We start from the raw sequence: 13,015 nt of genomic DNA, 5'->3' as shown, positions 1-13,015 counted from the left end.
ATAGTAAAGTTATTCACAGTTATCATCCCAGAACATTGCTATTACTTTTTATGTAGTACACTGCACTTGAGTTCACAGAGGACTTTGCAGGTTTTCTTTTCTCCTAAGAGCATCCTGCTCATCATTTCCCACAGAACAATAATATTCCATCATAAATACACACCACAGTTTATTAAGCTATTTCCCAATTGATGGGCATCCCTTCAATGTCCATTTTTTTTGCCCTAAGAAGAGATGTTATGCATATTTTTTGCACACATAGATCATTTTCCTTTTTTCTTTTTTTGATCTTTTTTGTCATTCATAACCCTTTGGGCACAGATCATATCTTTTGATCATTTATCAACTGAGACATGGCTTATTTTTAAAAATGAATTCGACTCAGAAACTGGGAAATATTTAACAAAAGACCATCTAGCAAAGATAGGGTGAAGGAATGATTTTCTATACCAATATGTGGCGACAGGGAGCCGTTTCTATGATTCTGGCAGCACGACCCCATGCCAGTGAGACCACCAGCCCAGTTTCTACCCCTCTAAGCTTTCTAAAATATCAGAGAAAAGCATCAAAGTTCTGAATTGGTCAGACTCAGCAGAGCAAGGGTCTCCTGTATACCATACCCAACAAGAGATTTGTCAATGAAGGGAGCTTGCTATCACAAGACTGCGGAATCACTCCAGAAATCTCTTAAGAATCCAAGATAGCCAGGAGGTTGTCAGCGAATGTTTAACGATTGGCTCTCCAGAAGGAAAAAATGTGACCACAACTCACTTCTGAGTAAACCGACATTACTAACATTTTCTCCAGCAATCTCTCAGTCAAGACAATCGACAAAACAGCACATCCAGCCCGCATCTGCAGCATTTGCTGTTCTCCGAGACGTAAATGCTCCATGATGAACACGGAACCGTGGGTGAGGAGAAGCAGGTGCGAACTAGCTTCAGCACACCTTGGATTTTAGGCGTCCTTTTGGAACAAAGAGTTTCCCAAGCAGAACTGAACAGTGGGAAATGGACCAGGTGTGTTCTTTAATTCTTAGAAGAATAAAGAAGTAGGAGAGAGAAGGGATCATATTCTGAAAGCCAGTCTGGGATGGCTTTTGGAATAGCCTTTGGATAGCCCAGGCAGCGGCTTTTCCTTATTTGTCTCTCTCAGCCTTTCCCAATCCAGAAAGCCCGGTCAGTAGGGTTTTCCCCGTTTGTTTATTTTGGTCAGATAGTTCTCCAGACCCTGGGAGAATGCTGGAGGGTTCAGTCTCTGCTGCTGTTTGACTGTATCACACTTTAATAGCCTACATTTCTGAAATTAGCATCTTCTCCTAGGTATATAATTAAGGCTTAAGCTCTTCAATTTGAATTTTTATTATTTGGCTGTAGCAGTTAATGTATTCTTATCATGTAGTCCTTAAATGCACTTTCCCTTCTGGAGGAATTTTTCTTTAATTTATATAATCAATGCTCTTCCCCATCCCCAACACATACAGTAAGAAATGATCCATGAAGAGTTAACGAACTGACCCAATTTAGGAAAGGGCAGGAAACACGACAGAGATGTAAAATGGTTCACAAGAAGAAAAGGAGGGCAGTGGACCGGACTGTCAAGAGTTGGCCAACTTACCAGGGTTGCAATCTGTGAGAAGTGAGCAGATGGAGAGAAGAACCTTAGAAATGGTGAGAGCTGGACTCCAGTTATCCTTTAGAATGTCCAGACAGATCACTCCTTGGCTGTTAATATTACAGTGATAGATTCTTGTCCGAAATGTAACCTAGAGAGAAAAATGTAAAGAAGCACACACTATTATTAGATGAAACAATTCAACAGATATCTCAGGTTAAACTTTTGCATTTCTCCTAACAGATAAACTATTATTAAATGAAATCATTATAAGATCTTGCTCAAAAGTTACAAGGATTTTAGGATTTTCCCTGAGGTTCAAATTATTCGTTGCCACTATAATACTTTCTTGTATGATCAGTATAGAAGAACCTATTAGGAAAAAAAATCAAACTCAAGGTTTGGTACAGTGGAATAGAGTAAGACTCCTGGATTCAAACGCAAACCTGACACTCGCTACATCATATAATCTCTCTGGGCACTCAGTTTCCTCATCTATAAAATGAGAAGGAGGCTAGACCTGATACCCTTTAAGTTCCCTTTCTAGTCTTAAAAAATCAAATGATTCTCAGATCTTAAGTTAGAAAAAAAATTTAAGATACCATTTACAGCTACTTTTTCACATCTAGTATGGATTTGTACACTTAAATATTCTAATTATCAAGGGATTTATGAATGTCAATGATAAACTACTGATGACAATATTTCTGTCCTTATAATTAGTAGTTGAAAAAAATATATAATTTGATAGCAGCTTTCAAAACAGAATTCTAGCTCATCACAAAATTTGCAAAATTCGAGATGCCCATTTGTTTTTTAAAAAATTTATTTTCTTCTGGTTATACATGTACGTTTATTTTTTTAAAAGCACATTTCCATATAGAGAATTGACTCTAATTTATAAGAAACCAAGCCATTCTCCAATTGATAAATGGTCAAAGGATATGAACAGACAATTTTCAGATGATGAAATTGAAATTATTACCACTCATATGAAAGAGTTCCAAATCATTATTAATCAGAGAAATGCAAATTAAGACAACTCTGAGATACCACTACACACCTGTCAGATTGGCTAAGATGACAGGAAAAAATAATGATGATTGTTGGAGGGGATGCGGGAAAGCTGGGACACTGATACATTGTTGGTGGAGTTGTGAACAAATCCAACCATTCTGGAGAGCAGTCTGGAATTATGCCCAAAAAGTTATCAAACTGTGCATACCCTTTGATCCAGCAGTGTTTCTACTGGGCTTATACCCCAAAGAGATACTAAAGAAGTGAAAGGGACCAGTATGTGCCAAAATGTTTGTGGCACCCCTGTTTGTAGTGGCTAGAAGCTGGAAACTGAGTGGATGCCCATCAACTGGAGAATGGTTGGGTAAATTGTGGTATATGAATATTATGGAATATTATTGTTCTGTAAGAAACGACCAGCAAGATGAATACAGAGAAGCTTGGAGAGAATTACATGAACTGATGCTAAGTGAAATGAGCAGAACCAAGAGCTCATTATATACGTCAACAACGATACTGTATGAAGATGTATTCTGATGGAAGTGGATTTCTTTGACAGAGACCTAATTCAGTTTCAATTGATCAATGATGGACAGAAGCAGCTACATCCAAAGAAAGAACACTGGGAAATGAATGTAAACTGTTTGCATTTTTATTTTTCTTCCCGGGTTACTTCTACCTTCTGAATCCAATTCTCCCTGTGCAACAAGGAAACTGTTTGGATCTGCACACATACATTGTATCTAGGATATACTAGGACATATTCAACATATGTAGGACTGCTTGCTATCTAGGGGAGGGGGTGGAGAATGGGAGGGAAAAATCGGAACAGAAGTGAGTGCAAGGGATAATGTTGTAAAAAAAAAAAATTACCCTGGCATGGATTCTGTCAATAAAAAGTTACTATAATAATAATTTAAAAAAAAAAAAAGCACATTTCCTTATGAATCGCGTTGGGAAAGAAAAATCAGAACAAAAGGGAAAAATCATGAAAGAAAAAAACCCAGAACAAAACATGTGCTGATTTCCATGCAGTCTCCACACTTCTCTCTTGATGTGGATGGCATTTTCCACTCAAAGGTTATTGGGATTGCCTTAGATCACTGAATTGCTGAGAAGAACTGAGCCTTTCTTAGTTGATCACTGCACATTCTGGCCGTTATTGTGTACACTGTATTCCTGGTTCTGCTTGTTTCGTTCAGTGTCAGTTCGTGTAACTTTCCAGGCCTTTCTATAATCAGCTTGTTCGTCATTTTGTATAGAACAATAATATTCCATTACCTTCATGTACCCCAGTTTGTTCAGCCATTCCCAGAGGGCACAGATAGCTAGTGAGAAAGCCGCGTTCGCTGCTGTCTCCCCATTACAACGGGGCTTCCTAAGAATGGGGACCATTCTTGTCTGCCTTGGTGCTGCCGGTGCAGGTCCCCAGACTCTTGGTGACCCTGGAGGGCCACTTATCTCTGTCTGCTCCCACTTCCTCATGTGTAAAATGTGGGTAATGAGTTTCCCTCCCCTCATCTGGGTGACAAAGGCCCTGCCCAGTCAAGCTCTAGCTCGGCCTTTTTTGTATTTCTCCTTCCCACACACTCTGTCTTCTACTCACCGAGCCAACCCGAAGGCCCCCAGCTCGTCACCTCTCCCTCATTCTTCCTCCCCTTCTCTTTTCAGAATCCCCTTCACTCGAGTGCCCCATTTTCTGTGAAGCCCAACCCTGCTGCCCTGGCCTGACCCACTTGGCTCTCCGGAGAGGCAAGTTTCTTGAGGTCAGAGATTGTGTCACTTTGTCTTTGTAATTCCCAGTGCCCAGAATCATCTCAAGCAGAAAAGCGGTTAATTAATTTTTTAAGGAATAAATTAATAAACATCACCAAAGCTTTTGAAAAAATCCACATATTTAGGCTAAATATAGCAATAATTTTAATCAGATATCAACTGTTTTTGTCATCAACAAACATTTATGAAGTGCTTATTATGTGTCTGGCAGGAATAATTTTGATAATTACTTTTGTAAAAATTGTGCTTTAAACGTTTCTGGGCTGATTCATAGCCCTAATTTCTGCCTATCAGAAACGTTAATGTAATTGTTCACGTAAGCTCTGTGAAAGCAGGGACTTTTGTTTTGGGCTGAATCTTAGGGGCCCGGCACAACTCACAGCACTCAGAAGTTCTTTAATAAACGCTTGTTGAAATGAGGTGCTGATCCTTACGGGCTTAGGCCAGCGGGATAAAATCATGTATATTAGTGAGTGATAAAGACCAAGGAACTCACAGAATGTAGAAAAATGGGGACGACACGAAACCAGCCAGTCAGTTTCGATTTATTTAACACCTCCTGCGGGCCAGGCACTGGGCTAAGTGCTAGGGATGCAAAAAAGACACAATCTAGTCTCTGCCCTTGAGGACCTCGCCATAATGAGAACGAAGGAACAAGAAACGAGTTGATTGCACTGAGGAAATACAAGGATAACAGCTAAACACAGGGCTAAAGAAGAAAAAAAACTGAGGAGGAAACAGATGAGCCGAGTCCTGCCATGCAAAAATGTCTATTACACATTACACGTGCGGCTACACCTTGGGGTGGGATTAACACCTGACCAATAACAGGAGCTGTGACGCCGACCATCCTCTCTCCATCCCGTCTCCACCATATGTCCCCGTCAGTCTATAAATGGTTATTAAGGGCTTGCTGTGCTTAGTGCCCAGAAGATAAAAACAAAAGCAGTTCCTGCTCTCAGGGAGCTCACAGTCTAAATGCAGGAAAGGCTAGAAATCACCAAGAGGGACTAAGAAGCTTCTCCATGCTCCCATGGCCCCATGTTCAGGCTGAAAAAGCCCCCTATGGGGCTCCTAGCTCCCCTCGCCCATTGCTAACCACCCCCAAACGGATGCTGGGAGAGCTTCTCCAAGAGTGTCCCTAGCTTGAGGGCCGGACCCAGCTCCTGCTCTTCTCCAGGAGAGCACCAAGCCCTTCCCAGGCTCCCGGTACATCCTCCCCTTCACAGATCCCGCATGTCGGACGAGCTGCCCCTGAGGACATCATCCTGGCTCACCGCTCTCCAGGCCCAGCCCCGGCCACCAATCCGGTCCTCCCCAAATAGTCCTTGGGTACCTGTTCACTTCCGCACTATGCTGTCCCATCCTTATAGTCAGAGAGTAAGCTAACTTGGGAGACCCCAGTGCTTCATACATGCTGGGCGCTTAACCACCCCGCTAGTTTGGACTGACTGGAGACAGTACAGAAACATAAAATCCTCGTTTTTCTGACTTTCTTTTTCAGACTCTTGGTCACTGATTTATCTGAATATCTCTACTTTTTTCAGCACATGCTACTAGAGGGCACAGTAGATAGAGAGCCAGGCCTGAAGTCTGGAAAATCCATTTTTCTGGCTTCAACTCTGACCTCAGACACTGACCAACGTTGTGTCACTTCACCCTATTTAGCTCAATTTTCTCATTTGTAAAATGAGTTGGAGAAGGAAATAGCCAATCGCTCGTTTCTTTGCCAAGAAAACCCCAACTGGGAGTGATAGAGTCAAGATACAACTGAAAAACTCCCGAGCAATAATAACATCACCACCTTTCAACGCAAGTTAAACTTTCACGTATTAAAAAAAAAAAAAAAAAAAAAGAAAAAAGACTTGGTATGGAGAGAAACAGTAGTGAGATTTTAATGGAAACATATGAGATCAGTGGGAAATATACTCTCTTCAGAAAAATTCTTTTCCATAGAGATCTGGCCAGGAAATATTTTGAGTCCCTCTGCCATGAATCAGTGTATTATGTAATCCAGGACAAGCAGAGTTACCAGCATTCAAAATGCAACTTAAACTGAAGGCCATTGGAATTTCAGAATTTACTTGAACAGACCGCTAACTTCTATTTTTTGTAGATATTTCTTTCCTTTACAATTTCAAATTTCAGCAGTCCTTTTTTAAAACTTTGAGAATTTTGCAACTAAAATGCTAATTCTTAAATGAGACTTATTAATAGGACAAAAAAAAAAAGTAAAAAAACACAAACAAAATCTTTAACTTTGGGGAAAAATGGTACACTTGATGGTCGGGGCTGGAAGAGATCACCCCCACCCGGGCTCAAGAGTCTGTCTGTCTGACGCTCTTTAGCAGCCAGGGCCTGCTTGCTGGCATCAGTCTAATGGAGAAAGCACGGACATGGGAGTCAGACAGCCTGAGACCCAGGGCCACCCCTCCACCCCACCCCCATTAATCTCCAAACACTGCCATTCCACAGCTTTTAAAGCAAAGGGGTGGGGCAGGGTGGGCTCCCCCTGTAGACTAGCAATTATTTCTCCAAGAGACAGTGATGATGAAGATAAGAAATTTATGTAGTGCTTACTCAGTGAGGCACTGGGCCAAGTGATTTAGAATTATTTCCTTATTTGATCCTTACATCAAACTTGGGAGGGAGGTGTTATTAGTATCCCCATTTTTGCAGAGGAAGAAACTGAAGTAGACAGAGTTAGTGACTTGCCCAGGGTCACACAAGAAGAGTCCGAGTCTGGATTAGAACTCAGGCACCCAGCTGCCCCAAATTGCAAGTGAATTTAAATGTCACACATAATTCAGGACCTAGTTGTAATCTGCAATGTATGTGTGTGTGTGTGTGTGTGTGTGTTTCTGCCATCGATAAAGGGAATTTCTCCCTGAGAGTGACCCACTGTGATGAAACCAAAGATGCAGTCTCTCCCCCATTCCTATCCTCCATGAAAGGAAGACAAGAAAAAAACCCTTTCTGTATTTTCTAAAAGTAGGTATTTTCTCAAAAATCCAATAGTTCTCCTGCTCTTGTCAAGCGTTGCCTTTTGCTTCTTGCAAAGGGAAAGCGCTGTGATCTCTGCAGCTTGCCTCATCCTCCAAGCAGCTTTCCTCTAACAGACCAGGGTCTTCCTCTCTCTAAAGAACTCTTCAGAAAGCAGAATGCAGCAATCCAGAAATTCAGAAATGAAATTTCTGAGTCTTGAAAGTGGCTCTCATCCCATGGAAACCCAGTAAAGACATTATTAAGCAAATAAATCATGGAACTGCAAAAAAAGATTTTTGTCTTGGCAATAGGATTCACTGTGAGATACTTTAAATAGTAAGTTCCTCCAAGGAATCTAAAATAATCAGATTAATGAAAATTCTACTTACATGCAACTTTTCAGGAACATGTTTGCGAATAAAAGAGGATGACCATGTTATCTCCCCTTCAATAATGCAACAACTTATGATTTTATTAATTGGGACCCTCTATCTACCAAAACTGACCCCAGTTCCTCTAGTGGGAGGTGAAAGGAATAAACATTTAAGTGCTGACTGTGCCAGGCACTGTGCTAAGTGCTTTACACATATGATTTAATTTGATCTTCAGGGTATTTTTCAAGGTAGGTGCTCCATTTTACAGTTAAGGAAATGGAGGTGAAGTGACTTGACAACTACGGGCAAGTGTTTGAGACTAAACTTGAACTCAGATCTTTTTGACCCCAGATCCATTGGGCTACCAAGATCTCTCTATGGCTTAAGTCAGGGGGTCGCACCCAGTTTTGGTCCCATTATCCCCTAGGCTTTCAATAAGCCTTCCCATATCCTCCATTCTGTGGAAAAGGGAGTAAGATTGGGCCTCTAGAGTCCTTTGCAGTGAGTGATGTGCTGATGATTTAATCATCAGATCTCCCAGAAAAAGAAAAAAGTAAGCAAGAGACACTTCAGATTCAATCTTAATTTTTTCCCATCACTTTTAAGTCTAGAGAGTATCAACAAAACAATAAATCAAGTCTTGGTTTGTAGATTTCTAGGTAATTTCTAAAGTATAAATGCTTACACTAAAAATTTAACAAGTGGATCTAAGATCAGAGCTAATTCTCCACACCTTTATTTCCAGCTCTATATATAAGCTTCAAAGAAATGGTTATTAAAAATTGGTTAAATAAAATTAGTGAGATCTTTGATTCTCTTTTTGCCAACAGGTTAATTCTTGGTAGTTCTTGAAAGAAATGGCTGAGGATGATGCTTAGAATCGAATTTTCAATTTGGTTGAGAAGCACACTAAAAATCCTGTTTTTCTGAGATAGTTGTTTATAAATGGAATTAGAAGTGTCAGCAAATGCGATAAAATTAGGACATATTTTTCCCAAGTTATACTAACATCTTAAAGACTCCGCTCATTGGAAATCCATCTGGAGTGGGTTTTGTGGAGATTAATTATCTTGTCATTCCTTGGGTCACTGATTGTTTCTTTTCTAGTTCAATATGGAAAAAAAAAAAAAAAAAGGCTTCATACCAAACTTCATTCATCTCGTTTTAAGATTTTTATTCCTTTGTTTCTTCCCAATTTCTCTCATATGCTGAAAGCTCTATTCCTTTTTTTTTTCATTTTATACTCTACTCTTGCTTTCTTTTCACTCTTCTTTCTCCATTACATGATTTTTTTTCACTACCATTCCTACTTTTATAATATTTTAACAGGATAACAGAATGTTCCTTGCAACCTCTTGACAAGTTTTTCTAACACTCCAGGAGTACGCGAGCCTCAAGTCAGAAATTCTTGACTAAGGATCTGGCTGCTGATACAACTAAAAATGTCTTCTTTCCCCTCTCCCTTTTACTACTTTTGGTTAATTTTGAGATGAGCTTTTCCGGACTTAGCTAAGCTGGCCTTTGCATGAAGGAGACAATCTTTGGTGAAGTATTTCCGGTTTGATGGAATTACCAGAGTAAGAAGAAAGGAGGGACAGGAAGGGAAGGAAGGAAGAGAAGGAGGGAGGGAAGAAGGGATTCTACATATTAAAAAAGCAACACTAATGTAGATAGTTCTGAGCAAAGAGGGAGCATGGCCCAAGGCACTGGCCTGGGGGAGATCTGGGCGCATCCCAGGCAGCAAAGAGGAGGGAGTGCTGGCCTTGGGCCGCAGGAAGACCCCAGCCTCAGACACTCAGTAGCCGCGGGGACCAGGCCACGTCGCCTAATCTCTCAGTTTCCTCGTCTGTAAAACACGGCAATGATAGTTCCTTGTCTTGTGCGGCGGCCGGAAGCATTAAACTGAGACAATATCCGCAGTGTTCTGCAAACTATAGGGGGCTACAGAAATGCCGCTCTCACCCCGGCACCTCTGTACGTTTCACATTCTAGGTAGTCAGATCTTCCTTTCCTCGGGATTGCCTATCGTTACGTTACTGATTCTCAGCGGATTTCAGTGTTTCTGCCTAGAATGAGGCGGGCGGCCCAGACACTCATTCCCGCACCTTCTCTCTCCCGTCCTCGTCCCTGCCTCCCTCCCGTCTCTCTGCCCTTTGCCCCCTCCTATGTTAGGACAGGGGCAGTCGCGCGGAGCAGGCTCTGCCCCGGGGTAGCCCTGGTCCGGGACTGCTCCGAGCGCCGCCGAGCCCCCCTGGGGAGGAGGGAGCTCCCGGAGGAGCACTGCTCCCCACGAGCCCCCCGGGGAGGAGGGGCGGAGGAAGGCCCGGCCCGGGCCGCGACCGCTGGGGGGCTCCCGGAACGCTGCGGGAGCCTCGCTTATCATTAATGAGTCTCTGGCGGGGCTCGCTGTGGGGCCCGGCCGGCTGTCCCCGGAGCTCCGTCAGCTCCGCCTCAGAACCACACAAGCGTCCCGTCCGTAGCAACGGTTAGTTACCGCGCACAACAGCCGAGAAAGGGTCACCGTGCAAGGTGCCTGACAAGCGGCTGACCGCAGGACACTGGCTGTGAAATTAATGACGACGACACCGACAGGCGCGGAAGGAGAAGCGCATCTCCCCACATTCGCGTCCACGTCTCACAAAAGACGCTGCCTGAGGCGCGGCGCGTTTACAGACTGACCAGAGAGAGACCAGAGGCTCCCTCCGTCCGGGAGGAAATGGTGGCCGCGCACAGGGGGGAAACACCCGAGACGGGAAGCGCGGCTCACGGCCTTCGGGAAGGCGAGGTCGGGGAGCCGCCCCGTGTGCGGCGGGCCTCGGGACCGGCGTCCTCCCCGGCCGCACCGCCCGGCTCACTAACGGGGATCCCGGAGCCGGCCGGCGCCCGCCCTCCTTTAGCGCGGGGCGGAGGGGACAAAGAGCCGCAGCCGCCGGCCAGGCCTCTATGGCGGCCCAAGCTCCGAGGCTCCCACCCGCGGTCCGGGGGCAGGAACAGGAGCCCGGGGGGCTCCGCGCCAACCCGAGGGGAAGGCCCGGGGACAAAGAAGCCCCGAGGGGAAGCGGGGCCGGGGACAGGAGGAAAGGGACCCGAAAGGTCCGGGACGGGGAGGAAACAGCAATCCGGGCCCCAGGCTTCAGGGGGCACAACGAGCGGAGGCTCCAAGGGCTCCTCAGGCTCAAGATGGGGGGAGGGGGAAGCGTGCGCGCATGCGCGGCTCGCTGGCGTGAGAGACAGACAGACAAAGAGCCGGAGAGACACAGGGATACAAGAACGGGACCGTTTACGTCAGAAGTGACGCCCCCTTCGCAGATCTCTGCCACCCGCTGGGATCCGGCCGAAGCCGGGGGTCTTTCTAAAAGCTGATCTTAGTGAAACATTCTGCTTTTACATCACGTACACGTCCCCCTGCAACTCGAACCCTCCCAGAGTCACCGCATATAACGCGAGACAAGCAATCACTGACGAAAAAGGGCGAGCCCTTTACGGAAGGCACCACCTGCGCTCTCTGCGGCGGCCGCCGCCGCCGCGGAGGATGTCGGGAGTTTTGCTTTTGCAGTGGGAGTGCGTGTTCCGGCAGCGCTCCCTCGCCTGTTCCGCGACCAATCCCGCCTCCTGCCTGCCCAGCTGCGCGGGCTCTGCCCGCCGCTCCCAGACAGGCTCGGAAGGGCGGGCAACCTCACTCCTAGAACCCTGGCGGACCCCCGGGTTGGGAAGACGTCTTTCTCATTTCCGATCCGATTTTTCCTGCGCAGCGTGACAGTGCGGACATGCACAGAGAGCAGTCGCACATGCTTTACACAGCCCGCTCCTTGCCACGCGGGGGAGGGAGGGGGAAGGGAGGGAGAAGGATGGGAACGCCAGGTTTTACAGGGTGAATGAAGGGTGAACGCTACGCATAGGCTTTGAAAGAAAAAAGCTTTAATAAAGCAGTCCTTCCGAATGGTTTATTTTCTAAAACGTTGATGTTGGGATAGAAACCATTTCCTTGTTCTGCTCATTTCACGCGGCATCAGTTCATAGAAGTCTTTCTTCGCCTTCGAAGCAATCTTTCCTTATGGCTTAGAGAACAGTTAAAACTCCTTCTGCACGTGACCAACGTGGGGGTGTTTTGCTTGACTGCTATTGCTTATGTAACCTTCCTTCCTTCCCTCCCTTCTTTGCGTGCGTGGGGAGAAGGGGAGGGACCAAAACAATAAAAACTGACTTAAAAATGACGGACCAAGGCCCCAGAAGTCCGCTGCTCGGCAGCTCTTGGCAGAGAAGAGAGAGGTGCGTCACTGCGTGACTTTCTGAGACGCAACTAAAGCGAGAATCTGCTTTGCTCTACGTAAGCCCTAAAGGAGGAGGGCTTTCACATTTAAAAACATTTTGAGTCTTTTTGAAGAGTAAGATGGGAGAGGGCCTGAGCAGGGCAAAAAAAATTGGAGACAAGGAGCTTGTTGATTGATGCTTGTCAAGTTCATAGTTTTAGAAATGCTAAAAAAAAAAAAAAAAACAAAAAAACCATACCTGCAGCTCCTAGAATAGCCCTTGGATGCTGCAGTGCCGGCTTTCAGCATCCTTCTGTTCGAGTCCTATGAAAGCCACGTGCTCCTTCCACACTTCTGTACTCTGCCCTCGGGCTTCCTTCAACTTCCAGCGGAAATCTGACGCTGTACAACAAGTGTACACAAGTGTTTCCCAAGCCTCCTCACTTCCAACACTTTCCCTATATGCGGATTAAGGCCAGTTTTTCATTTTCCAGTGAAACCGTCTTTAAATAAACACTAGCGGCTGCTTTTCTCTTTCCTTCCTACAACTTACAGCAGACATTCTGTATTAGAAAGCTGGCTACTCCGGCAGAACAAATATTTGTTTTGAAAAGCTAACAATTGAACAGAAGCAGCGAACTGTTGGTTCCTTTATAAGTAATGGTAGATTCACTTCATGAATGGAGCAGATGTGTGGACAGCCATGGAGAGAATTTAGAAAGGGATTTTTTTATGGAGACGCTAGGAATGAGTGATCATTAACTCAGGTTGTGAAATGGGAAGTCTTTGGCTGACACTGTGACCCAGTTCTTCTCTCCCTCCAATGTCTGGGACATAGAGAAGAAGACTATCAACAGCTATCTGTTGAATGAATTAAATGGGAAAATATTAAATAGACCTATTAAAACAAGAACTAATAGAAGTTACATGAAAGTGCTAAAAAGAAAGACCATCGTGATGTAACCCAGGACATTTCTAAAACTTAGGGATGCTGCGAGA

The 13,015-nt window shown here is 44.7% G+C and overlaps 1 protein-coding gene across 1 annotated transcript in view; it reads right to left on the bottom strand.

Moving 5' to 3' along the window:
* LOC100927026 (ubiquitin-conjugating enzyme E2 E2) overlaps positions 1-13,015 on the bottom strand; it is a 323,016-nt gene that overhangs the window by 35,157 nt on the left and 274,844 nt on the right. The window contains exon 4 of the mRNA XM_031940345.1: positions 1,618-1,765. Coding sequence (XP_031796205.1) covers positions 1,618-1,765 — 148 coding nt within the window. The remainder of the gene's footprint in view (positions 1-1,617; positions 1,766-13,015) is intronic.

The sequence above is a fragment of the Sarcophilus harrisii genome, chromosome 5 (genome assembly GCF_902635505.1).
Source record: "Sarcophilus harrisii chromosome 5, mSarHar1.11, whole genome shotgun sequence".
In the NCBI taxonomy this organism is placed as follows: Eukaryota; Metazoa; Chordata; class Mammalia; order Dasyuromorphia; family Dasyuridae; genus Sarcophilus; species Sarcophilus harrisii.
This window is presented reverse-complemented; position numbering and strand designations above follow the sequence as displayed.